Source organism: Temnothorax americanus, unplaced genomic scaffold (genome assembly GCF_048541705.1).
Source record: "Temnothorax americanus isolate GAGA-0224 unplaced genomic scaffold, ASM4854170v1 Scaffold5, whole genome shotgun sequence".
NCBI classification, from domain to species: Eukaryota; Metazoa; Arthropoda; class Insecta; order Hymenoptera; family Formicidae; genus Temnothorax; species Temnothorax americanus.
In genome coordinates, this window is record NW_027509657.1 from 1,869,711 (window position 1) to 1,895,865 (window position 26,155).

Sequence of the window (26,155 nt, forward strand, 5' to 3'; positions counted from 1 at the left end):
TTTGCTTGTTGAAAATGAGCGTCGAGCCCGAGCGTCAACGTGAAAAGGCACCTTTAATCCGAATATTCGATTAATTGAAACGACGAGTTTACCGCGCGCCGCGAGAGAAACGTGAAGTTAGACGAGTCACACACACACACACACACACACACAATCAAATTTTGCGCCGTCAGATACTCCGACATTGTTTTTCGCATCGCGAAATTCGCGAATCGCCAATTGTCGAGCGAGGTACCGCACAGTACGTATACGTAACCGTAGTAAATCCGCTTTTGTCGACGGGGTATCGGTGTTCTCAACGATATTTCAACCATTCGAGGAAAATATATCATTATTTTTTTTCGCGCGCGCGGGGTGCCCGCGTTTTTTGCGCGAGCCGCGAGCGCGTCGGTGGCGTCGGTTACAGTTCGCGTCGAGCGACTCCGGTGCCGCGGCCGAGTCTCGCGATTGCTCCGCGTTTCCGCGTCTCGTTCACCCGTCCCGGGACGGATTCCGCGCGCGGACGAGTGTCGGCGGCGTCGCGTCGGGTGCGACGACGGGAACGGTGGTGTCGATCGATCCGCGCGATCGCGATCGGCGATCATACGTTTCTCGGCGCGCGCTCGTAATCCGCGCATTCTGGCGATCGCTCGGCGTCCGCCGCCATGACAGTACAAGTACGTTTTTGATTTTCACGCCGATGAGAAAATGTCGCGCGTCGGGAACGCCGGATCGGAGGTGGACGATCATTTCGGTGTTAATTGAACGCGGATACCGTCGACGAGTATACGCCCGGGAGTCGCCGCTCCTCGCCGACGATACTCTGCTCGATACGGTGAGTGCTATTGTAATTCCGAGTATCAAATTTGTATTCTGTTTTTTGTTAAATAATCAAATATATACGTTAACCAGGGTTAACGTATGCGTACGTTCGATGATGGCAACGCCGGTCTTCAAGTGACGTAAATCTGACGTAATTGCGAGACCCTGGGTGAATCCTCCTTTTCCAGGAAACGTAATATGTTTCTCAAGGCTGTAAAAATAACGCATCTATACGCATCTTGTACAGGTATTTATATTTATGCAATAGCGTATACGTCGATAGATATATCTGTTTAGAAACTTACATCTACGAGTCTATGACGCAGTACTTAAATAGAGGTGTATCATATTTAAAAATATTTATTTGAATATATTTAAAACCGTGAATCTCTCTGAATATCTACAATATTTAAAGGCTATTCTACAATTGCGTAAGAGTAAGGAGTAAGAGTAAGAGTAAGAAATTGACCAATCACAGTGAGAATTTGAGGAAAATAATCGACTGTGATTGATTAATTTGTTACTCTTACTCTTACTCCTTACTCTTACGCAATTGTAGAATAGCCTTAAGTCTTCAACCAAACTGTGATTAATTTAATCGATAATTTATCAAGTAATATCAATACTATTTTAGTTAACATGGGCATAGAATTGTTAATTTTTTAATAAGAAAATGATTAGAGATATTGAATTATGCAGAAATTTTGCATAAGCAATTTTGACTCAATTCTGGTTAAATTTTAATTGTCGATTAAGTCAATGTCAGAGTTTGGTCGAAATCGTGGGAATCGAATCAGCTGGATTCTGAAAATAAGTTGCCTTAATTGCGTCTAATTTGATCAAAATCACGGCAATTGAACACGTCGCCTGGCAAGTTAATTTCATATTGTTTTTATATTACCTTGCTTATCTTTGGAATCCATGAACATGATAATGATGGAAAATCGACTCAGTTGACTGAGGGAGTACAGCAGACTCGCGAGCAACTCTGTATCTTTCGGCGTGCAGAATTGTTGGTCCAAGCAACGCAAAATGAGACTGAGCATTGCCCCATCCAATTTGTTGCCTATGACTGCAAATTAAAATGAATTTTTTGAACCTTAGATCACACTTTTGCGCGTTCTGACACTCGTGTCGGAATTCAAAATGGAATTTACGATTTTTACGTGCCACGTAACATGAAACATTTGAAAAATTAGGACGTCGAATCGTCAAATATATTAAAATGTACGGCATATATAAAATTATAAATAGAATCCTATTTTAAAACGTATGTGAATTATGGATTATGGAACTATAAATTCCTTTAAAGTGTAAAAATATGTTGAGAATAATTTAATAATTATTTGAATATATATAAACGCTAAAATAAACGGTTAATAGGCCAAGTAACGAATTCTTGCATCGCAATTGCAAATATTTAATTAGTTATTGATATCAGCATTACGATCAGTATTACTTTGTAAAACTTACTTTTATTCATGTCCTCGTGTGCTATGCATCGCAAAAGTTTCGCGCGCAACTCCAAACTAACGTCGTCTTTCAGAGATTGCCACAAACGTAGAAATTCGTAAGGAGATTCGATGTTGTCTAATTTCTGAAACAAATTACATGAAATATATCTTCTATCTTTTATTCTCTTTTTATTTAATCTTTTTTTGTTACTCTCTTTGTACTTTTTATTATTCGTATAACTTGTAACAAGTTAATTTTTTTTTGCAATTACTTCGATAATGACCGTTCGAGAATTTGCAAACATAAGGAACAACGCAAAGTTACATATTGTATTCCGAAATCTGAAATTATACCCGAAGATCCATTTCCAATGTGCTATCTTTCCGACACTCGTTAGCTATAATTTTGTCCGATGTACCCACTTTAGTCTTGCCTTTCTTTTCAGGGGAAATTAACTTTTCACTCTTGTCTGCGGTCGATTTTTTGCTTAGCGGCGCATTTCTCTCTTCTTTCGTCTTTTTCTTTACTTCCACCTTTGTTTCGCTAGAATTGATAGTTTTCCTCGGTTTCTCACACTTGTCAACCGCCTGAATTTTGCTGGGCGTTAAGCTCATTTTAGTCTTGCTCTCTTTTTCGAGAGAGATTGATTCCTTATTGTTATTCGTACAGGATTTCTTTGTTAATGCACTTTTTTCTTTTACCAGGCTCGTTTCTTTCTTTGTTTCCACCTTCGCCGCTATTGGTTTCTCGTACGCCTCATCGCGCGGAAGCTCTTCGACGATGACCGTGGACGGCTTCGTTTTACCCATGGGCGACGACACGCATGAAAAAATCGACTTTTCCAGTCTACCCTTTGCGCCACGCGGCCCGGGAAATGACTCGCGCGAAATCGTGAAAATATCGTCGCTCCTGACGGCGTTTTGCGATCTCGTCGTTTTATTTCTGGCACCGAAATCCCTCGCAACAGGTGATAATTTATCGCCGCTCGATGAGTCGCGTGTTGTTTTCTCGTTCCTTTTATTTGCCGCGGCATCCGCTACTGCTGCTGATGCTGCCGCGACTGCTTTGTTGCTCTCAGCTTCCACGCAGTAACTCGCTTTAAAGTGCGGCTTCGTAGCGATGCTTCGCGACGAGCCTGGCGCTCTGTCGCAATAACATATATCGTTGTTAACACGCAGTTTCGGACACTCAATGCTGTCCGCTCTCGCAGTTCTCTCCGTCTTTATACGCTCGCCCTTGTTTTCGTCGTCGTTCATATCTTCGATCTTCATCCTGCGAGAACGTAGTCAGAAATTTAATGACGGTAACGTAATGGCCGGATCTTTATAAATCGTCAGTATCATTCTAATCACAGTTGCGAATGTATAATAAGTAACGTGCTGTATTATCTCAAGGCTCTGAAATTTATTGGTTTGAATCCGCTCGATAAAAATTATGGTATACGATATTGGATTTAAGGGTTGGATATATTTCTACCTTATTTTCCTCGAGTCACATGGTTTTCTCAGCTTGTTGACACCGGATATTGCCACTTTGTTAGTTGGCTCCAATTTTAAAGCAGCTTCGTAATCCGCTAAAGCCTGTATAAAATAATACATCAGTGATTATACACGAGAATTACGAAATGTACTTATGAGGAATCTAAATAAGAAATCTTTTAATTCTTCTTTCAAATGTTGCAGTCAATTTTTTCGCAATAAATTTATTACATTTTTAAATTTATTCATTATAAAGTCAATGGATGACTCACAATCAGTATTTATTCAGCCGCGAAATTTATTTGGGCATTAAATATAGATGGTAAATCAATACGAATGTTACGGGTGCATTAATTTTTATTACCTCGTGCGGCCTTTCGAGATGTTCCAGGGATAATGCCCGGCGAAGAAGTGCTTTGATATTTCTGTAATCCATAGTGAGCACCGTGTTGCAGTCGTTAAGCGCCTCCTCGTAACGCTGCAGCTTTATAACTGAACGCAACATATTGGCTCAATGGGATCTTATTACGCAACACAGAATTAAGCGATATTTTGACGAACATTGAATTGAAAAAGCACAATGTATCCCCTATCTCTATTAGCGGTAATACAATTTTTAATTTTTTAATTGATCTTTTTTTATTGTTTAATAATTTAGAAGAAATTACATATCGCAAACAACAATACAAAAACTCGAATATCTTTAGCTGTTTTATTGCGTATAATTATTAATTCATTTTAATCAGAATATACAATTATAAAAGAATGAGTTCGCTTACATGTCATAGCACGATTATTGTAGGCATTTAGATTCGAGTCTACGTCGATGCTGGCGTTGTAATGCCGAAGAGCTTCCCCGTAATCAGCCGCTCTGAAGGCTTCGTTCCCCTTTTCTCTTTCCTGTTCCGCCATTACGTTTATTTCCGTTCCGGTTAATGAAACTAATAGAGATTAAGAGCTTTAGTAGATCTAATTCAAGGGGGAGGGGAGGATTTAATTCCGATTAAAATTAATGGAGAATCGGGATTACAAATTCTATCAAAATTAATGAGAGAAACGAGATGTACGGATTATCTGGGACACCTTGTAAATTAACAGTCTATTTGACAGCTCTTTACAATGTTAATTAACCGTCGTGACTTTAAAGATGTTACTTTATGAACGTACGTTTATCGACTGTCATTTTATGTGCCATCTCATTTATTTTATCCAGCTCCTTTCGCTGTTCCTGGATTTCCTTCATTTCGATCTGCCGCCGCTCGTCCTGCAGGTCTATCCTGTTTATTTCCGTGTCGACGTCGTATTTATTCCAAGCCTCATAGTCACACGCGGCGATTCGTTTGGGCTTATCGCGTTTTTTCTCGTTCATCTTCATCTTCTTATCCTTGAAACGCGACGCGCGAATTATAAACAATTCTACGCTACTCTCTTTTTACATTTAGTTTTGTACCAATAATTGCTTGTAATTTGATACTTTAAGAATTAATAAATTAACACAAAAATATAATATACAATATTGTCGTAAAATACGAATTTGAAACGAAAGACATTGATATACATATATATCTTAATAAAATGTATATCTCTGTACTTTGATTATTATATTGACGTACTTTTGTGTCATTAGTTTTAATCTTTCGAATTTCCGGTTGCAGACAGGGCTCGTTGGCAAGGATGGCTTTCCCCTCTTCTAAATCTCTCTCGCGCGATTGCATCTCGCACGCCCAATTGCTCATGTCGTCGTCGATTTCCTGCCGTTCGTCCACATTTAACATATTTCGTCTCAAAACTGCCTCCACCTTCCTCAGAACAGCGCTCGTCGGTTTAATCCTAGCGAGACGCTCCTCCGCGTGCTTCGTCAAATCTGGATACTCTCCCTCTTCCCCAGAACTGGTATTAAAACCGCATGCGGAGATGTTTATGACGAATCGTTAATAAACATGCCGGAAAATAACGGGTTTAACGGCGTTTTAAGCAGTAGGGTTGCAAATCTCGCTGACGATTAGCGCGGGGGATTAAAAATTGCCAGTATGTACTGTAATTATCATAATGTACCGAGGATTAGCCGAGAGAGGTAACGCAAAATAGGAAGCGTCAAGATGGAGTTAATAATATTTCGCGCGTAAAGAGAGGCCTTTCGAGGAAGGCCAGTCTCGCAAATCTGATTGGCAGACGTCGAGGGAAAATTTTTTAACGTCAGTGCGCAAGATAAAATAGATAACGATGGTAATCAATTAGCGTTAACACGAACGTCTGTTCCTCGCTCCTCCTGAGTTTCCGGCGTTTCTCGAGGAACTCACCGCAAGACGAGAACGATGCGCTCCAGTGTTCTCCCGTCGGTGCACTGCGATATAAATTCGTACGTGAAGTGTTCCACCGGTATGTTGTATCTCTCGAGCAGAGTCTTCTTCTCGGATCTCCGCGCGACGCTAATGATATCCTCCTCCTTCTCGTTGCCCAGCATGATAACGAACGCGGGGAAGGGAAGGAGAGACGATCCCCGAAGATTACACCGCAAATTGTACGCAGGTTACCTTCGTTTCACGTTCCACGTATACGACGGAGACAACGGTCGAGTTGAGCAGCGGTTGCGAGCAGAGATCGAACCGGATTTGTTGGATCCAAGAGCGCATGCCAATCACCTCCAATTACTACTCTGATCTCACGACCCTGACGGTTGTCCCCGCTGACGCGCCCTTTGATTCATCGAGTTACCACGGATACGTGGAGTTGTTGATTTTCTACGCGACTGCGACTCGGACCTTCCTTCGTAACGATCGATAAGTAATACCTGGGGGATAAAATTTTTCCATGGAAGAAAACGCCGAATGAGACGACGCACATCGCGTCTTGAAGTCTTAAAAATCTCGCGACTCTTTTCAAATATTAAAAACGCATGTATATTAAAATGTCTGCAAGAGAAACTTTATGCTTTGACCGGTTCACACTCGCCTAATATGATCCTTCTTAAAAAGGAGATGAATTAGAATTCTTATTTCTGTCGACAAATTTCGCATTTCTCTATGCCTCTAAAATTCTGCAACCAAAACTATAGGCCTGTTCTGGTGTTCTGATCTATATAGAGGCCCTTTAGTCTCCAACGTGAAAAGAAAAAGAGGAAAGATGAACCGTGAAAGAAGTTTAGCTAAACAGAATAAGAGGCCTTATTATTCACACTCGTCGAATATAATGTTCTTAAAAAAAAAAAAAGAAGAAAAAACTAGAATTCTCATTTCTGTCGGCGCATCTCGCATTTCTATATCTCTAAAATTCTGCAGCCTATACAAAACTAAGAAATTACGCGTGTCCATTCGCGTTACGATCCGTGGAACGGCCACGCGGTGAATAGCGAGCCCCACGCAAAACGCGCGTCTAACGAGGATAAACTCGCATTTCCACCTTCGTCGGCGCCGCGCGTCTCGCGGCACGAGAGCAGTATTCTCCCCTTTTTCCCGACGCAGCCTCTTCCTCCTCTTCCTCTCGCAGACACGCGCTCGCGTACGTTTGCCTGTTAACACGGCAGTCGGCTCGCAGCCTCATCGTAACGCGACGCGACGCAACGCGAAGCGCAGCAGTACGCGGCGAATGAAAGAGGCGTGCAGTCGTCGTGGTCGTCGTCGTCGTCGTCGTCTTCGTGATCGTCGGGTCGCCGCCGCCGCCGCGCCGGTCCCGGTCGTCCCGGTGAGCGAGCGCAGCCAAGTGCATATTAGACGAGGCGGCCGCGAGCGCCGCGCATTCGCCGGCGAGCGCTCGCTGAGTGGAGAGTGCTGCGAGATTGTGCCGCGTGTGTTTTTACTCTCTTTCTCTCTCGCGTGCGCGTACTCCTCCACGTCAAGTGCCCACGATCCGTGGTGCGCCCGTTCGAAATTCGCGAAACTGATCCGCGATACTACTCGGAAAATTGCACAGAGCTTTTCGGAGTTCACGATCTCTTATCTACACGCTTCGATAATCGTGCGCGTTTCTCGCGCCGATCATCGTTGTCGAACTTGTTCAGTGCGAGCTCGGACCGTCAAGTTGTGGACACGCGCGTATCGCGAGACGTGATCCTGAAATAATCGCGGAGTGGTGCTCGATGCGTTAGGAGAGTTCGGCGTTCAATAACGTGCCCTCGGGTTTCTAAACATTTATCGGCGGCTTGACGTGCCACGGCAGTATCGAGCCGCGATCGGCGAGTCTTAATCGATTTTTGATTGCTGAATTCGAACTGCCAAGCTCCAACCGTAGTTGTGCAAGTGTAATCGTTGAGATTATTCCAGGTAATTATTCCGCCCAGAGAGAGATTCACCAAGAGACTTCGGTTCATCTTTTGTCAGGGCTCAAAGGTCATCAATTGATCCCTAAAGTCAATTGCAAAAGTTAATTTCCTTATTAATGCGCGTATAACCGTGACTTAATTGATATCGGATATGCTGGCGTGCAATTCGTTGAAAGTATCTATATCTTGATAGTAGAACGTTCAGCAAGTGTGGGTGTGTGTGTGTGGAGAAATGTATTATTTAATCCACGAGTCATCGGCCTTCCTCGATGCGATTAACGCGACTCGCGACTCGCTGTTAATCGACAGAATGAATTTATACATAAACCTCGGATACGTTTAATTGAAATTGCATGCGCGAATATTATTCCGACACGGATAACGTAAATTATAACTCGATTCTTCCAACGTTGATTGATTCTCACCGCGCCTTAACCAATTCTTCTTCTATAAGGTAATAGTTCTCACTGTTAAGCACTTTTACTATAAAGAAAACTGATAGGTACAATTTAGTTGATTATAATTATCATTAATCGACGTTGATCGGTAGAATTTTCAGAAGACACTAAGACAGAAAATGGAATCTTCGCAAGGCACATCGCGCGATTAATTCTCTGAAGAGAATCTCGTCAAATAAACAAGTGGCGCATCTGCGCACCTAGTATTTACACGCCGTAGACTTGCTACGTGCAAGGAAACCGATACCCTGGTTTCCGATTACGATCCTCTATCGCGAGCAACGAGCTGATTTCCCACTTGCGCGGCCGATGAGCAGAAACATTTGTGACACATGCCGAAATTTAAGTAGGTAGATAAGGACGAAACTAAAAAATTTAATTAATCGCATGACTGCGAGATATTTGAACGAATCAATTACACGAGATTATTCTCGCTCGTGTCGTTTTACTTGATGAATATAATTTTCTTTCATTTAACATTATTCGATATAAAAATTTGATTTAATTTGTTTTGGTATATTTAAAGGTTACTTGATTCAATTCGATTTATTTATTCGCCGCATCGAGTGATTCTTATTGTATTATCGATGACTTTATATTTGTTGTCTCTTCGAAAACGCTGAATTGCGGTTTATTTAGGAATATGCTATATCACGATTAATAAACATATATCGGTTAAACGTGTTACGATCACGTATTTCGGCGAATCGTTCTTGCATTTTGAATGGACATTTAGGGGATTCTTTTTCTAACTCATTCATGATTTTACTTTGATCGTGTTTCTGTTATCGCACCCGGTTAATATTGGAAATTTCTTGCGTAATAGACACGATCGCAAATTTATTATTTAAATGTATAATTTGAGTTGTGAATTTGTTCTATTCTCATTTTAATTTAGCACGCGTCGCAATTTACGATCGTGCTTTGTTGGTCAACATTCGGACGAGTTTTTCGCGATAAGGCCGCGTGAAAAGAATTTCTCGTGAATAATATCGTCGCGATGCGCCCTGGAAGATAATGAGGTTTAATACGTGATACGGGACGCGTTATCTAATTTAGGTGTCATTTAAAGCGTCGCAGAGGCGAGAATTGAGAGGCGAGAGGTGACGATTTTGCGATTTTCAGCGCGTAAGACGTTCGGGGGATTTTTCGCGCGTGTTTCATCACCCTGGGTATCAATTATTTCTCCGTTACGGCGAAATATTGTCATATACCGCCGTTATGTTTATTACTCCGCCATTATCGTTAATTGTTTCTCCATTAATCATTTCCCCGCTACGTTGATTGCTTCCCCGTTTTTCCCCTCAGTTACTTTTCGCTAGATTATTTGCTTGTTTGTCGTATTGATTACTGTTTAGATTTTTTATCGTAATTAATTATAAACGTAGAGTATCTGGATAGTTTTTGCCATATCTATCGGCGGCATCGATTGAAAGTACCTCAATTGCGAAACCGCAACTTTTTTGACGAGAGTTTATTCTTACAATAACTTTCTTTCGTCGCGAGAGTTTTTTTTTTGCTTAGCAAACAGTCACGTAGGCGGGAGAAAAGAGAATCAAATGCTCTCCAATAGCTAAACTTTACGGCAACGGACGCGTGCTCCGAAATGACTTAATCTTTCATTCAAAATTAAACCCGCCACCTCTCTCGAAACGTTAAAATTAGCTCATTAGGCATTCAGCAAAAAATGGCAAAAACAAAAACGTTGCACGTCGCCGCGGGGGATGGATGCATCCTACTTTTCTCGCGGTCGTCGTCTGCCGTCGTCTGCCGTCGTTTTCGCGCGCGAGCGAGAAGCGAGTAGGTATGCATCGGTGTGCGTGCATGCGTTCGTGCGTGCGTGCATGCGTTCGTGCGTGCGTGCGTGCGTGCGTGCCTGTCCTTTTTTCGTAATCGCCGACGTGTCGGCGGCGCCGAGCTAGAAGACGCGGAGGAAGGCCGACGACCCGTTATAAATGGAACCAGAGAGACGGCATTTCTTGAATCGCTGCTTGTGTTGTTATTCGCAGCGCAGCGTCGGCCGCCGCGGGACGAGCGAGCGAACCAGGCTCGTTCGGAAGTCACCCTTGCTTTCGAAAGGTGCGAAAAAGGAGGACCGGCTTCGTAATTCTGAATCGAGCCATCGAGTTCGATGTCCGGTGTAAGGAGAGGAAGAACGCGAGATTTTAAAAGAAGCCGAGAGAGAAGAGGAAGCGCCAACTTTCTTCGCGTTCTTGCGCGATTAAGAGAAGCTGGAGTTACAGTTAATTAGTGCGTAAAGCTGTGAGGCATTGACACTTGCTGAGAAAAAGACGGAGAAAGAGAAAGAGAGAGTTGACGGTTGCGGATCAGCTCAAATCCTCGGCTTCCGCTTGTAAAAAATAAATATTGCAAGTATAGTGTCATTAATCGTTCGGAAGTGATAAGTGAAGGGAACGGTGTGTTAACTCCGATCGAATACACAATTGAATAATCACCGAATAGTTGGAGAACAGCCGAGCACCAAGATTTTCTCCAAGACAAAAGCTTCTTTGGAGTCTCACCGTGGAGAGAGAAAAGCAACGAGAGGGAATAATAAGAATAAATAAAGCTACATCACACTAATGTGAGACTCGTCGTCTTCAAAATACCGGGAAATCGCGATAAGATAGCGACGTTGATAAACAGTCGCGCTCGTCGAGGGGGGCAGGCTGTGATTCCTGGACGAAAGACGCGAGGTTGACAATCGCGGCTGCTGCCTTGGGAAAGGAGCACGAGCGCGCTCGATTCGGAGCTTCCAAGTGAATCGCAAGAGTTACGCAAGAACGTCGCGCGGCTGGAAAAGGGAGCTGTGTCTTACTCAACGCGCGGTTTTATCGCGCCGTTGAGGATCTCGCGCGCTCCTACGTGCCAGACGGACGCTCGTAATCGCGGTTACGTTCGTTCGCCAGGTAGAAAACGACGCGCGGGACCGAGCGCGTCGCGGCGTCGGCTGCCCGTTCACCGGCCATCGCCACGATTTCCACTGACTCGCCGGGAATTAGCGGGGAAGGTTCCAATTAACGCTGCCGTTAATAGCTCCGTACCTAAGCGGTGACGACTTCAGCTGACGATTAATCGATAACCGTCGATTAAATATCTGGATCGGGAACGAAGAACGAGAGCGAGAGAAGGGGCTCTTGCTGTTTCTTTTCGAAAATATTTTTGTGCTCTATAACACTGCGCGCTATAATTATCAATTCTGTTTGATCTATATAATCCTTCTCAAACACTGGAACGAGACTCGTTCGTTTTCCTCGCAATCTCTCTCTTTCGCTCTTTTTACGGAAACGGGAGAGAACTTAATGGAGTGTACCGGAGATTAATTAGCGATCGATAATTACATCGGCGCGGAATTGAGCGGTGATGACTCGAGCAGATAATTGACCGTTCGTTACAGTAATTAATTCCGTAAGTGTGTCGCGATTATCGCGTGTGCTCGAAAAGGACTCCGGCCCTTTTGTACGCGCGAGAGTGTCATCAGTGTCCTGTCGAGGACCAGAGGATGTTGTGAGTACGGCGGTAAAGTGCAAAGTGATGTAATTGGTACATCCGCCGCGAAGGAGCGATGTGCGATGCCAGCCCAGCCCGAATGACACTTAGCCCACGCAGCTGATGACAAACGTAAACAGGATCAAGGTGGTCGTCCTCGGCGGCCCCAGAGTCGGCAAGTCAGGTGAATCTTTTTTTCTGTCTTTTGATTTTGCTTCATTCCCGTGTAAGGGGATATAACTCTCATTTATTTTCGTTATCTCTATTATCAGTGCCTCGATATTCTAACAAAGAAATCATGATTAATTGAATTCATCGATAATCTCCGTGTTAATTTTGCGAAATTTTTTTGCTTGAGATTGCAAGAAATTTATATAATCAAATCGTGCAATGTTACTTCGTCATTATGATTTAATGATAAGAGGAAGGTTTCGCGCGTTGACCTTGCACGGAATTGAACCGAATCTCGGACAGCGAAGAATAAATCTACGGAACCAATATATTGATTTCCTCAGAATATGAGAACACACGCTGTGATTGATGTCGCGTCGAAACCGATATCCATTCGCGAATAATATACGACGGCGAAAAGAGATGCGCAGGTCGATTATGGCGCAACGTCGTGAAATATTGAATCATGTCGGAAGGACGTTGATTATGGAGGACGATACTAATACCGCGTCGTCGTGCAGCGTGTAATTTCTGCGCGTTGTCTAATAGCGCACCGACGCAACGCATTGAATGAAAGTGCCGTTAAGATGAATACGCATAGTCCGCGGAATAATACGTTGCATTAGTTAACTCGACAGTCGCGCGACGCATACAAAGCGAGCAAACGAACGGCGATAAGGCGAGGTTCGCCGACCTCGAATAAATCCTATTAATAACCGCTAGGACCGGTCACCTTAATAAAGGAGCGCTCTTCGTTTTATTCTGATCTCGTCCATGTGATTCTCCTTCTTCCTCTGCTCACCAATTTTGCATCACGTTGCTTCACATTGTTAAGTCACCGGAATGAACCAATCACCCACGAACCATATCGCGTTGTTGAGTCGCCATTATTTTCGAAATTGCATCTTTCTAACATTATCGATTATATCTTTCTAAGATGTTAGATCTATCAGTAATGTCGGACTTCTGAAAATCTTCAATCATGAGATTTTTGGATCTTTAAATGAAGAGCTGCGTTGCTCGATCGCGTCCACATTCTCGGAATGTTATACGGACTGGCATTGTTCCAAGTCGGGATTTATTGCACTTTTTTGTGCGTGATCATATTTAATTGTGATTAGCTTCTGCATTCGCGCGTTTCGCTGATGCCATGCACGCACGATCGCGATTGCGGTATAAAACACGCGACAATGTCGTTCTGTTCCACTTTTCGCGATGAAAACGGTGCATTCTCACGCGGCGGCGCTGCGATGGGAAAGAGGGATATCTCGACGGGAGCGAATCCCTAAAAGTCCCTCGTGGGACCCCGCTGGGTATAATAAGGACCTCCGTGCACGTTATCGGATATCATTCTGCGTGCGCGAGGGGGGGGGGGAAGGGAGGTCGCTGCGCGCCACGAAAATTCCCGAACGGTTGCAGCGGCGGCAGGTTGTAAGATCTGGACATCCGATACATCCGTCTTGTAGTCCGCGGTGTTCGATTCTGTGGATACCGAATTTATACGCGGTAACATTTCTTCCCTCGCATTATCGCACCTCCGCCTGACGTACGCGGTGATCTCGAAAGAACATCCTGTACACGGAAAATAACGTAACCGCAACTCTTTCACGATGAAGGAAACGAAGATCTTGCTTGGAAAAACCTGGAATTTGAATTTGAATTTTGGTACTAATTGTGTAATAGAAACTTGATTTTTTTCGCAAAAATATCAGTATAGCGTATATAGTATTTGAATCGGATATTTTTGCGAATAAATGGGAGCTTTCTTCTCTCTCTCAACGAGAAGAGTAGATTTCGCAAAAACTGCTGACAATGAGGAATCATGAAAAGAATTATGGTCGCGCGAGAAACGTGAGATTATTATCTACAGCCATTTATCTGCATTAACGCTTATTGAAGAGGCAATTGGAGGTCCGCTACTCAAGCCGAGACGTGTTCATAAATTCATTTGGTCTAAACGACTTGCTTTATTGCCGTGTCACAAGAAAAGCGGACAGAATAGTAGCTCGTGGAATCCGCCCGCTTCAACGAGTTTTTTTTCTGCAGGATCAATCTGAGGCTTTTATTACTTTTTTGATGTTTTAAGTATAGAACACTTTCTATATTACATGATTAAGTTACGATTTAATATTTCATTTTTTAGAAAAATTACATTTTCCGTTATTTTGAGGTCTTGACAAGACAAATGTTTTTCAGCCAATAACACATTATTCTTCTTTCTTTTCTTGACGTGATAAATAAAACTCGGTTTTTATTAATTATATATTGTACAAAATTCTTTTTGCTCAATCAGTGACAACTAAAAAATATTGTGTGTCGAAAATTCGATCTGCGGTAAGAGATATAAAGTTAACAAGTCAAGATGACAATAAGTGAAATTTGTTCCAATAAAAGATTGTGTTGAATTTTTGGGGTGAAGAGAAAATTTCGACAATACAAGAGGATGCGTTTGGTTGATCACTTGCCTTACCATCCTTTTTCTCGTCTCATCCCCCGTTCTTTTCTTTCTCTCTCTCTCTCTCTCTCTCTCTCTCTCTCTCTCTCTCTCTCTCTCTCTCGTTCTTCTCTCTCGTTCTTCTCTCTCGTTCTCCTCTCTCTTTCTTCTCTCTCTTTCTGTGTCCCCTCCTATCCAACAGCGATCGTGGCCGTAATTACTATTTTCTTACGTCCACCAAGCGGCTTATCTACCAACGATCTATCTATAGAACCCTGCGCTGGCATCGCACGTCGGCGAATGGCACCGCGAATGGCTGCGTTTTGCTCGTATCGTTGCATCTTCCACATTACACACAATTCTCCCCAGGTGACTTAATCGGCTTCTCTTTTATTCTTCTTCTTCGTTCTCTTCTTCCTGTTTCGTTCTTCTCTCCGCCCCGTTTTCTCTCTCTCCCTTTTTCTTTTTTATTTTGTACGTATGGTCACTTGTGCTATCGGTCGAAAGACCTATATTATTTTCTTTTGGAGATTTGGACTAACACTTTTTGAAATTTTGCCATTTAATAGGAGAGGGGGGGGAGAGATTATCCTTTTTCACGGATATTACAGCGAGATATCTATACAGCAACATCTCGCATTCTGCGTAAGTCATCGGTTATTTCTTCATAAGTACAGCCGTCTCGGGCACGCTATATTGTCATCGTTCACCCGAGTTGACCCTACGAAAGATAAGCATTTTATAAACACATTGTATCTGGCACGAGTATCGGGTTTCCCTCGCGTTTGGACTTGAGCGTGGATGCAGGAGAACGTGCTTTCATTAGACCCGGGCGCTTGGCACAGATTACTGTGTTGGGGCTATTAGGCATTACGAGCAACATTCTCGTGTCCACATCAATTACTCCGGTTCGCGCGGCCTGTATAGGATTACGCGCGACGTTGCCTCAATTTGATGACAGTCATTTCCAAGAGAGAATGTGTCTTCACTCGATTACCGAGTCACTTGGCACGGTGATGATCCGGATGTCTTTGCATGGTCCGTTGAAAATATACAGAAGTTTCTTATTTTCAATTTGTTGCAAATGTGCAAAATACTGAATTATCAGCGTGATCTTCGATTTTTCATTGTACTAATAATTTTATCGTACTAATTTAGCGTTTATGTGCGAAATATGACAAAATAAGAAGGGTGATAAGATACCGTAGAGATCCTTATCTCCTATGGGATATCTATAACTTTTTTGGTAAAATTAAATATAAAATACTCGCGCAATATTTACGCGTTATTCGTAATATGTAATCCTTTTAAAAAGAATTTCCTTCTCTGAAGGGATTAGTTCCCGCTGGTCCATCGACTTTCCGCAAGCGCGCGTTGAATCTGCTGCGTTGAAATATCGTTGTCCAGCTGCACGGAGATATTTCGAAGATATGCACTCTATCTCTCATCTCAGCAAATAGCTCACGAATGAAGTTCTCTATTCCGTTTCTGCTCTCGCGTGTCTTTACCTCTCCTTTCCTCTCTTCGTGATGTATTTCCTCTTCCCTTTCGTCGTCGTCGTCGTCGTCGTCGTCGTCAGGCTGGACTCGACGACAGATTTATAAACGATGTACCTACGAGTACGGAGCGGTACGGATCTATGTACTCAATAAGTCTTGCGAGATTCGAACGACAACGGCGACGATGCGAGGACCGTCGTCAGCATGTTGAATCTTAGGCCGCGTTTCGCGCCGCAACGAAACGGAATTTATGATGCAAGAAATTTATCAACCGGCAACCCCACAAGAAAACCCGTTTCCCGATATTTATGGTTTCTTTATTAATATTGAAAATAAGTTAATGGCGTTTCGACACCTGCGCATATGGGCGCGCGTCCTTCTATGCTACAGAACGAAAATGCGCCTTCTTCTATTATTTATACTTGTAATTACGATTTCGTATAGACGTAATATCAGATTCATTAATTGCAATTACGATTATTTACGAGATCGTTTTTGTAGCTCATCAATTCCTTTTTCTCTTTCTGTTGCAGCTGTGGTTGTGCGGTACTTGACGAGGCGATACATCGGCGAGTACAGCTCGACCAGTGGTAAGTGTTTCTTCATTATCCCTTTTTTCTCCTCAAGATAATTGCCAATTGCGAAGCATGAATGATTGCGGCCATTCGTTGCTAATTTCGAGGCGTCATATTCTGGATAAATGTCCAGTTCATATCTAACTAAGTTCCTTTTCTCGCTTGCTGTCGACTTATCTCCCGGGAGGCGGCTCCGACTCGAGTGCGCGCGCGCGCGCGCGCACGAATGGCTCACCCCGTGATACAGAACGCGAATCTAAATCTTGATCGGTGCCCCTCGCGTGCTCCGGCGGGGTACCGCGACGGAAAAATCCACCGTGAAATATTCTCGCGCTCGAAACCGGACTCTAATTCAAGGGTACCGGTGAAAAATCTTAATCATGGCGCCTCGCGAGCGATGTCCCGAGGGCGCATTCTAGCGGTCACAGAAATACACGTGATAAGAGGGTAGGGCAGCAGCGGGGTTTAGAGGGAGAAAGATAGAGAGAAGGAGAGAGAGAGAGAGAGAGAGAGAGAGAGAGAGAGAGAGAGAGAGAGAGAGAGAGAGAGAGAGAGAGAGAGACGCAACAGACACCTGGACCCGTGGAGGGCGGAGATTTAAACACTCGATATGAAATAGAGCCTATGGGGAGGGTCCGCAGAATGCAGATCTCTCCCATAACTCATGCAGGCTACTTCGCCGTAATAATTGCCGTGCACGCCCGCGGACGTATAAGCTACGACGGCGAGTTTCGCGGATATCCGAGCCGCCTGGAAAAATTCCACCGTGAAGTATTGTCCCCTTAACCCTGAACCGGCCGGCCGCTCGTATTTTTGTAACACCTCTACGGCCGAGCCGGCTGTACATCCTCGCCGCGGCGAGTACCACGCCGTTTTATCACGATCGCAGATAGTTACAGGGATATTATCGCGACGATAATCGATGCGCTTGAAGCAAAATAATTATGTAAAATATGTAAATTTATTTGATTAGGATAGATTATAGATAAAACTGACTGAATGGGATTTCATCTGCATTCAGGACGACGACGCCGCGACGTTTCCTTTTTGAAAAAGGATTTAATTCTATGTATTGACATAAGACAGGAGTGAAAATCATTATATTCAAACTATTTCAGTTCTTATATATACATTTTTTTAAATGTTTTTTTTACAGATGTTAATGATTTATGTTAATTAGTATATATATATATTTTTAAACTAAATTAGTTGATTAAAAACTTAGTAATCTAAATAAATATAGTAATCTAAACTCGAGAAAATGTTTGTGCAATTTCTCGAGCAGCTTGTACGGAAAAAAAAAAACAAATATAAAGCTTATTGGATAGAAGATTTACAAGAAGAAGACTTATAAGTCAATTTGCACGAAGTTTCTCTTTACTTTCTTTGCAACCGCATCCACGTAATGTAATGTGCGGAAAGCTTTCCCGCACAATAGCGCAATCATCGATTTATCGAATTTCTCTCGTGTATAACTGGGCACTCGGAATCAATCTTGATTCCTATCAATCTATAATGCCGCGATCGATAATGCCGGACGAGTGTAGAAGGGTGCCGCCACGATTGCTCTCTCCTACTATCGGTATTAATTAATTTCCTGGGAAAATGATGGATAATCGTTCTTGAATGTAACCAGGAAGCGGATAATCTCATATGTTCCCCCTCAATCGAGGAGGGGGATAATCGCTCAATCGATCCTCGAAGATGACGCCATGAATGTTACAAACTGATCGTCGTCCATCTAGGATCGATAAAAAATGGTAAGAATAATGACGGATAAAAAACTGCGACTCACAATCAGACACGACTCAAGGTCTGAAGATATTACACAGACTGCTTTACATAAAATAAATCCCAGGAAATATCAGAGATGTAAAAGAATTTTTTTTTGTTATCTTTTTTACATTTTTTAGGTCACGTAGAATTTTTTGGCAGTAATAGGATAAAATTTTAGGATTTTAATAATCTATTTGGATTTTTGTAGTTAGAAGTATCGAAATATTGAGTCTTCAATTTCATTAATTTAAGAATTTTTACGTTTTATCGACTTTAAGAATTGATTAAGGTCGATACGGTCTTTGTATGCAATAGCTTCTTCATCTTCTCGGTACATCTTGTGTGAAACGAATCGAAAATGCGTCGACACTTTGTGCGACTCGTGCGCGGATTATCGCGCACACTTTCGTTCCCGATCGTTGGAGAATCACTTTTCCGAAGAAAACGCCCTCGAACGGTGAAAGCGGGGCCATTGATTTCCTTCAGTTTGCGTAGGTAATGTGGCGAACAAAACGCGGAAAAATTCTTTAGCGCGTTAATAAAAAGAAAGAATATTTTTGTGAATCTGAAGATATCAATAGAAAAAGTAACAAATGAAAAGGATACTCTAAAATTTTTATTATATTTTGTAATAAGATTATGACATTATAAATAATTTTAAAACAAATTTGAGACTTTTAAAGTAAATTGCAGAAAATAAAATAAATCTCAAGTTTAAAAAGTTTGAAAATATACACTGAGAAAAAAAATTGTTAATCCGAAAAAATATTTTGTTCGATACGTTCAACTAAACATTTTAGTTAGTTAACTAAACATTAGTTGTTTCAACAATTTATTTAGTTTCTTTAATCAAGAATTAATTAATTCAACTAATGTTTAGTTAACTAACTAAAATGTTTAGTTGAACGTAACGGATCAATTATTTTTTGGGACTAATAAATTTTTTTTCTTAGTGTAGGATTTCAAATATAAAAATATTTTAATTGAAATACAGAAATATATCTGGATATGTATAAAAACATATAAGAATTCAGAAATGTGAGAGTTTAAGGAGAGTTAAGGATCTGACTACCTCCACTCTCTGAATCTCTCTCTCTCGATCTTCACGAAAAAGATCTCTCTTTTTTTTTCTCGTAAATTTAGACATCTAAACATGCAAGCGGTGATAGCGATGGGTACTTTCGAAACAGCCACTTTATATTGGCTTCCACCGCACGACTTAAATTTCGAAGGAAATCTCTCGAAGGAAGATCGAGGATGATCTCTTTACCGGCAATTTCGATTACAAGGCATTCGTACACGAGCGCGGCGACGTCGTTTTACGGGACTCGGGGGAGATAATCGGTCCTTTTCATCTCTCGCCACGATGCAGTGTACTTGTTATTATTTTGATCTCGATTAACAATGCAAATCTCTCTCTTTGCGTGGAATAATTCCAGGCAATGATTTAGAAAGCGAGTCTCGTTTGTATTGTCGATTCTCTGGCCGTGCGCGTGCACGGATGGGAACGTTTTGTCCGTGCACGGAGAAGATTGCATCGTGCATCCTCCGTTCCTCCAATAGATCGACAATAGATCACGTATCGGAGATGGATCTCTGGCAGAAGCCGAATCCGCGCGATCGGTGACAGTTATATATATACATTTCCAGTTGCACTCGACGAAAGTGTGTCACGGTTACTTCTTATTTTTCGTCAACTTACAGCTTTTATTGTATCTCCTCATACTTTCGTTTTCTTAGAAATTAAATCTGGTACTTTTATCAAAGTTTCTCATCAAAGATTTAACTTTCCATGTCGTCCGATATGCAAATAGTTCCTGTATATTTAAATGGGACTACAATTAGATTTCTCGACTCCTGCATATACGTCCACTTTATTTACTCGAAAATAATTCCGTTCGTGGCGTTCGTTAAATTTCATCCTTCAGCCTTAGCTTATCTCCGCTTATCTAGATCGCTCGATTTTCTTTCCACAAGCGCAGAAGAAATCTTTGCGTCTCGCATGCAGGAGTTCAAATTACATCTCGCGGTCTTGGAAGCTTGTTTTTCCGCACGCTCTGATGTTTCTCGCGCACATGGAGGATGCATGAAGGATGCAATGAATTTTCCGTCGCAACGCTTGGTCAACTCGTCCCTCCATCAGCATTGTCCGGCAATAAAACTTTCTCGAGCGTAACGGCCGCTAATATAACGAGTATCCTTATTTGCTTGTTTCTGCGCCTCTTCGACTCCACGCTGCCGACGCTGCCGACACTACGAGGTGTTTATGAGTTTATTTATCGTTCATTTATTGTGCTTATCCTGTTAGGGCTACTGTGTTCGACGTACTTCCGCGTCTCCTCTCCTTCTTCTTCTCCTTAGGCGCACGTGCTCCTCGAGCGCTCTAATCAGTTCCGAGAAATATGAGCTTTCCCTTTTTCATCCGTTTTATCGAAAGTGTAAACTGAAGATTTAAAAGTTCCAGTATTCAAAAATATGAGGCGCGACGAATATCAAAGTCCAAGAATTTAAATATTTGAATATGTTAAACTCTAGAAACGCAAGAAACTAAAAGTCCAACAGTCCGACAGGCCTCGATTTTAATGTAAAACGAAAAAGTGCAGAAATTTATTACATCGAAGATAATAGAAATGCGAACATTCAAAATTGTAATTCGAATACGTAATAAACATTTGTGGGTATTTTCAAGGATTGCCTTACGTGGGCGAATAATTCAAGCGTGTGACGATCGAAAAATGCAAATCTTAATACGCGGTTGTTCGAATCTGTTTGATCACAAATTTCAAACGAAAGCCACGCGTCATTGTCAATGATCGTAATGACATAGCAGCGAGCGTCGGCGTAACTAATTGGAATTGTTGTTACTAACTGCTACGGCACTTTCGCGCATTAGCTGCGTTTTCTATATACTTGAGAAAATGTCGCTTAAACATATCCAAAGAGCTCGAAGAGTATCTTCGAAATGATGCCGATTAAGAAAGATTACTTCGTATGTCGTTGTTTTTTATTTATCTCGCGAGTTACACGAGATTAGAGCGATAGTAATCGAACTAGAGACATTATGATCAATTAAATACATTAATTTCTACTTGTTGCAGATTTTCTCTATCGACACAGCGTCACCATTGATAATGTCACGACGGAGGTCGAGATACTTGACACGTCCAGGTGCGAGGTAAGTTTTTACAACAGTCCTATTTAATTTAATCAATAAGTTAAATCTTAATATATACGTATTTAATATTATAAATAATATGTTTTTAATATTAATTATATCAGAGAATATAAAATTGTGACAAAAGAACTCTTTGACGGAATGTGAGGGGAGCAACTTAAAGATTATTTTTTAGAGTCTTAAAAATTTCGAATTAAGAAATTAATCTAAAAAGTTAACTATCCTAAAAATTATCCTAGTCTTTTTTATAATTACATTAAAAGATTATATCATCTCGCTGTTAAATAAATTACAGTACTCGAAATTATAAAAATGTGCTTTTCTTACTAATAGATTTTCATGCGCAATCGTCTTTATGGCGAGCTGAACAGTTCGATTTATTTATCTGAATCACATTCGATTGCGTGCGCTCTTCTCTCGCGAGGGTAATAAATAATGCATCGATGTGCAACGGTATCCTGCGTCCTTTCGTGAATCTTTTATCCTTGTGATCAAGGAAAAGGTCCTGCGTGCGCTTGCGAAATGAATTCGCCTCGCGACGTGCTAAGACGATGCAGGATCTTTCAAGGGCCCGGTCTAAATATATCTTCTTTCAACGGAGGCCTCCGTATATAATATAGGGCTCCCGCAGTCCTTAAGGCCCACATCCATCATACGCTGCCAAATAACGAGCGACTCGCAAATCGCGAAGGCGATATTTCTGTAGAGCCGACTTTGAATACTCGACACACACACACACACACACACACACACACACACACACACACACACACACACACACACACACACACACACACACACGCGCGCGCGTTCCATTCACAAAAATCGCTATTTTATGAGATTTAGATAAATTTCATTTTATACTTTAGATGAAAATGCCATAGAATTCAACAAACATTAAAAACTATTGTGTTTTTACCTAATTATAATATATATGTATATTGATATTTAGTACACTCTGGTTTCTGATATATTCAGATTAATTTCGCATTTTATTTTAAAATCTATTTACGCGTTTCTCACAATCAGAATATATAGGTACTTTGTAATATATAATGCTTTCTACTTTTTAACGTATATTATGTGTATTCGAGACACATACACTTTCCATACGATACTTTCTCTGAAAAATGATACTTAACTGCGAGCCTCTTCTCGCAGACAACCGGCTCCAGGTCGATCGTCTCTACCTGACCTTTCCTAACCCAATTCGTCTAGAACACAGCAACGAACGTCGCGCTGAGGCGGAAATCCTGCGAGCTGGCCCGTTAGCGTATTTGAATTGAATAACGAACGTCTTTAAATTCTAAGGGGACTGCGAATGCGACTGCGATTGCACGAACAACACGTGGCTTCACCTGTCGCGACCAGAGAGCTTGTTGGAATTCCAGCGAGGTCGCTTATAGCATGTCGAATAAGGCATTGTTCTCCTTTTTCACTGAAATCATTGTTGTTCGACACGAACGTAAACACAACGGAAATTTGCGTAATGATATATTGATCTACGATTCTTGAAGTTTTCCATTTATATTCTGTAAAGTTAAAGAGTTTAGGTTTTAAAAGTTCAAAGACACGCGAAATTTCTGAACTATAGTAGACAATCCCGAGATTGTGATATGCCTCGTTCTTTTAATCTTCTAATTCTTAAAATTTCATTTTTTTTAGTTTGTCTTGTTTTAGCTTATATAATGCGATTTTAGGACACGAAATCTTCAGAATTCGAAAATCTCTGATTGTCTAAGAATTCAAAGTCTCTAAACTTTTTTTTACGATCTCAAGCTTTAAGTCATTTAAAACTATCCAAGAAGATAAACTGTTATATTATTGAAACAAGACAGACTTTCCTTGTAATTTGATAACAGCACGGAAGGTAGCTTTACGCGGCGAGAGAATAAATAAGTTGCAATTTTTTTTTGCGGGTCTCCGGCTTCGGTTCGTTTTGGCATTTAACTGTATCTTTCCCTCGAGATGAGCGGTGAGAAAGTTCATTCATAGAAAGTATTTCCTGCTTAAGTTCAAGTATATTGCGACTCTGTGGCGCCTTTTCAATGTGGCAGAATGACTGCGTGCATTTATATTACGTTAGAGTTAAACGTCAACGTCATACTAAAGAACAGATTTTCAACGTTCGAATAACTTTAACCACATTCTCATTAATTTATATTTTAGTTGTCATATCAGATAGACATAATAAAAATGTTAAGGTTTATTTTTCTTTTTTTTTTATAACACATAAAAGTGATTTATACTGATCATTCTAATATAATTTGTCGCTCAACTCAAAATATCTCGAATGCATTTGAGGCCTCTTTTCCTGGGAGGCGAGACGCATAATTTCCGCAGGATGCAGGTTTTAAGAGACATTTTAAAGCGGATTTCCACAAGTCGAGCTCTTCTCACGAGCTCCTCACTCGCACATTGCTACACCGACACCCGTTGGTTATTCGGTAGCCCCGCAACGAGACTCGATCAGGCCCGGGTTGTTTTTAGCAAACTGGTTTTTCTACCCGGGGCTTACAATTACCGGCTTCCTTTTTTGCGCTGTTCCCTGAATGTTTGCACCTGTCGCTTAAAAGGCCGCGAACCGTGATCCGCAGGACGGCAGGCTAGACGCGATTCTTCGAATTCTACATTTCATTGAATGAATTGAGATATATATTTACATTCCTTACTTTCTATAGATTTTCACGTTATCAGATTACTCCAAAATTTTGGAACTTTTAAATTTTTTATTTTTTTTAACCCATGACAGGATCTTTCAAGTTTTTATGTTCGGGCAATCAAGTTCTAATAGATTTTCATATTAATGAGAATTTTAAAAACTTTGTTTTATTATTTCTGAAATGTTTATTTTTTCAATTTTTAGCATTATTCCTTTTCAGATTCGCGACTCAATCTTTAAATTTTACTCGTGATAATTTCAATATTTAAATTATCTCTCTTAGAGATACGACTGCACCATTAACCGACGCTACACGACTCGCAAACAATGCTTGTCCATTTAGAGAACCTTGTACGTGAAACGCGTAAAGATGCATGTACCGTTAGCCTGGATACAATAAATAATCTGGAACAGAAAGCGATGTCGGCGATTTGTACGTACGTGTATAAAATTATACGTTTTAAACGCCCCTTCGCCTGCTAACATTGTTATATACTCTTGAAATTATTTCGACACACACGGACTTTATATTTAAATATAAAAATATTTTGGCGATATTAGGTTTATATTTATAAAGATAAAAAATTCACTACTAATATTTATACATAGATATAGGTGGTTTCTGCGATTTTTGTTTTTCAAAAAATTTTTTGATTTTTGAAAAGTTTTAGATGCCATATTTTGAGATTTTCGTATAATCTTCAGTTTTTGCTGAACTCGATATTTGAAGTAAATAAAAATATTTCGAATTTAGTTAGTGTTTAGCAAGAAAACTATGGCGGGAATGTCGTTGGGGAACAGGATCTAGGAAGATCGATATCGATGTGGATCAGTGTGGCAGTGGTGCAGGAAGTCGATGTAGAAGAAGCGGATCATTAAATACACTATCAGCGGACACTTCTCTAACTCCTCTGTACCGACTGTACCAATATATCACGTTCAACGCGTGAGGTCCCATTGTGAACGAGACTTTTAAGTCGGGGTCCCCTTTTTACTCCCGGCAAATCTCCGCAAAACTCCACCGCGCGCGCGCGCACGCGCGCCAGGATCAATCAATCCTGGACAACGCGCTGTTTATCACGGCTGCAACATTTACGAGCAACATATCGTTTTCATCTCGACATTTTTGTTATCAGGTTGCGTCGACTATAACTCACGTTCAACTTCAGTAAATCCGAAAGCTGTCGACCGTTGTGCGACTAAAAAAACCTTTTAACTTTTTACATTAGAATATGATTGTACGGACGTTTACCTGCACGTTCTATGTCTCTAAATTTCAAACGTCAATTTATTTCAGTTTAATTCCAATTTTCAAATTTTTTTCTCATGTTTCGTAACTTTAGTGCTGTCACGTTTGCAAGATCAGGCTTCCAGTTTTCTCCAGGTTCCAAATTTTCACGTTTCTGAATTTGATCTCTTTTGAGGTGCTTGATATCTATCCTTATGTTCCCAAGCTCGTGAACGTTCGAGTTGCTAAAGCTCTTAAATTACCGAGGAACCAGGCTCTCATGTTCCTCGTGAGAGAGAGGACCCAGATTCTGACTATCTCACCTATCTGTGAGAGACGTGCAACGGGTATTAGAACAAACAGCCGATAATTCGTTGCTAAGGTAAGGCCTCTGCCGTGCCAGTAAAATACATAATGCATCGTACATTCACGGCGTTATCTTTCCAATTATCCCTGCATTCCTCTTTCGCGATATCTAACCGCGATATTACGCTTAACGTATTTAATACCATAGGGGGAAGTGGCATAAATTCGCAGGCACATCTCGCGTTTCGACCGCGATACGATACGCTGAGTATTATCGCTGCATCCTCGAATACATATTGTAGAATCGCAATTATCATCTTTTTTATAATCATGCATAAACTGGTAACAAATATTATATAGAATTACCAACTTTTTTAGTTCTTATTATTC

General features: G+C 41.3%; 2 protein-coding genes across 4 annotated transcripts in view; one reads left to right on the forward strand and one right to left on the reverse strand.

Moving 5' to 3' along the window:
- Positions 1-901: 901 nt before the first annotated feature.
- On the reverse strand, positions 902-7,117 carry Spag1 (Spag1 axonemal dynein assembly factor). Its single transcript, XM_077417775.1, has 10 exons — positions 6,035-7,117; positions 5,348-5,624; positions 4,902-5,118; positions 4,514-4,675; positions 4,099-4,226; positions 3,733-3,836; positions 2,610-3,528; positions 2,275-2,398; positions 1,703-1,873; positions 902-1,012 (listed from the first exon to the last, which is right to left on the reverse strand). Exons 1-10 carry the CDS (start codon positions 6,196-6,198, stop codon positions 933-935), a joined length of 2,346 nt encoding a protein of 781 aa, XP_077273901.1. The 5' UTR covers positions 6,199-7,117; the 3' UTR covers positions 902-932.
- LOC143903806 (ras-related and estrogen-regulated growth inhibitor) overlaps positions 910-26,155 on the forward strand; it is a 50,657-nt gene continuing 25,411 nt past the window's right edge. For 2 of the 3 annotated variants that reach the window (XR_013258805.1, XM_077417776.1), the window contains exons 1-4: positions 7,453-7,993; positions 10,460-12,123; positions 16,577-16,633; positions 21,493-21,569. Coding sequence is in view for 2 of the 3 variants with exons in the window: in XM_077417776.1 (XP_077273902.1) it covers positions 12,063-12,123; positions 16,577-16,633; positions 21,493-21,569 (195 nt within the window). In the remaining variant the exon portion in view is untranslated. Of the gene's footprint in view, positions 1,049-7,452; positions 7,994-10,459; positions 12,124-16,576; positions 16,634-21,492; positions 21,570-26,155 lie in introns of those variants that run through there. The other variant, XM_077417777.1, reaches the window with a different exon arrangement.

What these genes read in the sequence shown, in the direction of transcription:
- Spag1 (XM_077417775.1), bottom strand. Translation starts at nt 6,198, where the DNA reads ATGCTGGGCAACGAGAAGGAGGAGGATATCATTAGCGTCGCGCGGAGA. An exon ending in TGTGACTCGAGGAAAATAAG is followed by an intron (nt 3,529 to 3,732) that starts GTAGAAATATAT and finishes ACGTTCTCGCAG; the next exon opens with GATGAAGATCGAAGATATGA. An exon ending in ACACGAGGACATGAATAAAA is followed by an intron (nt 1,874 to 2,274) that starts GTAAGTTTTACA and finishes TTTAATTTGCAG; the next exon opens with TCATAGGCAACAAATTGGAT.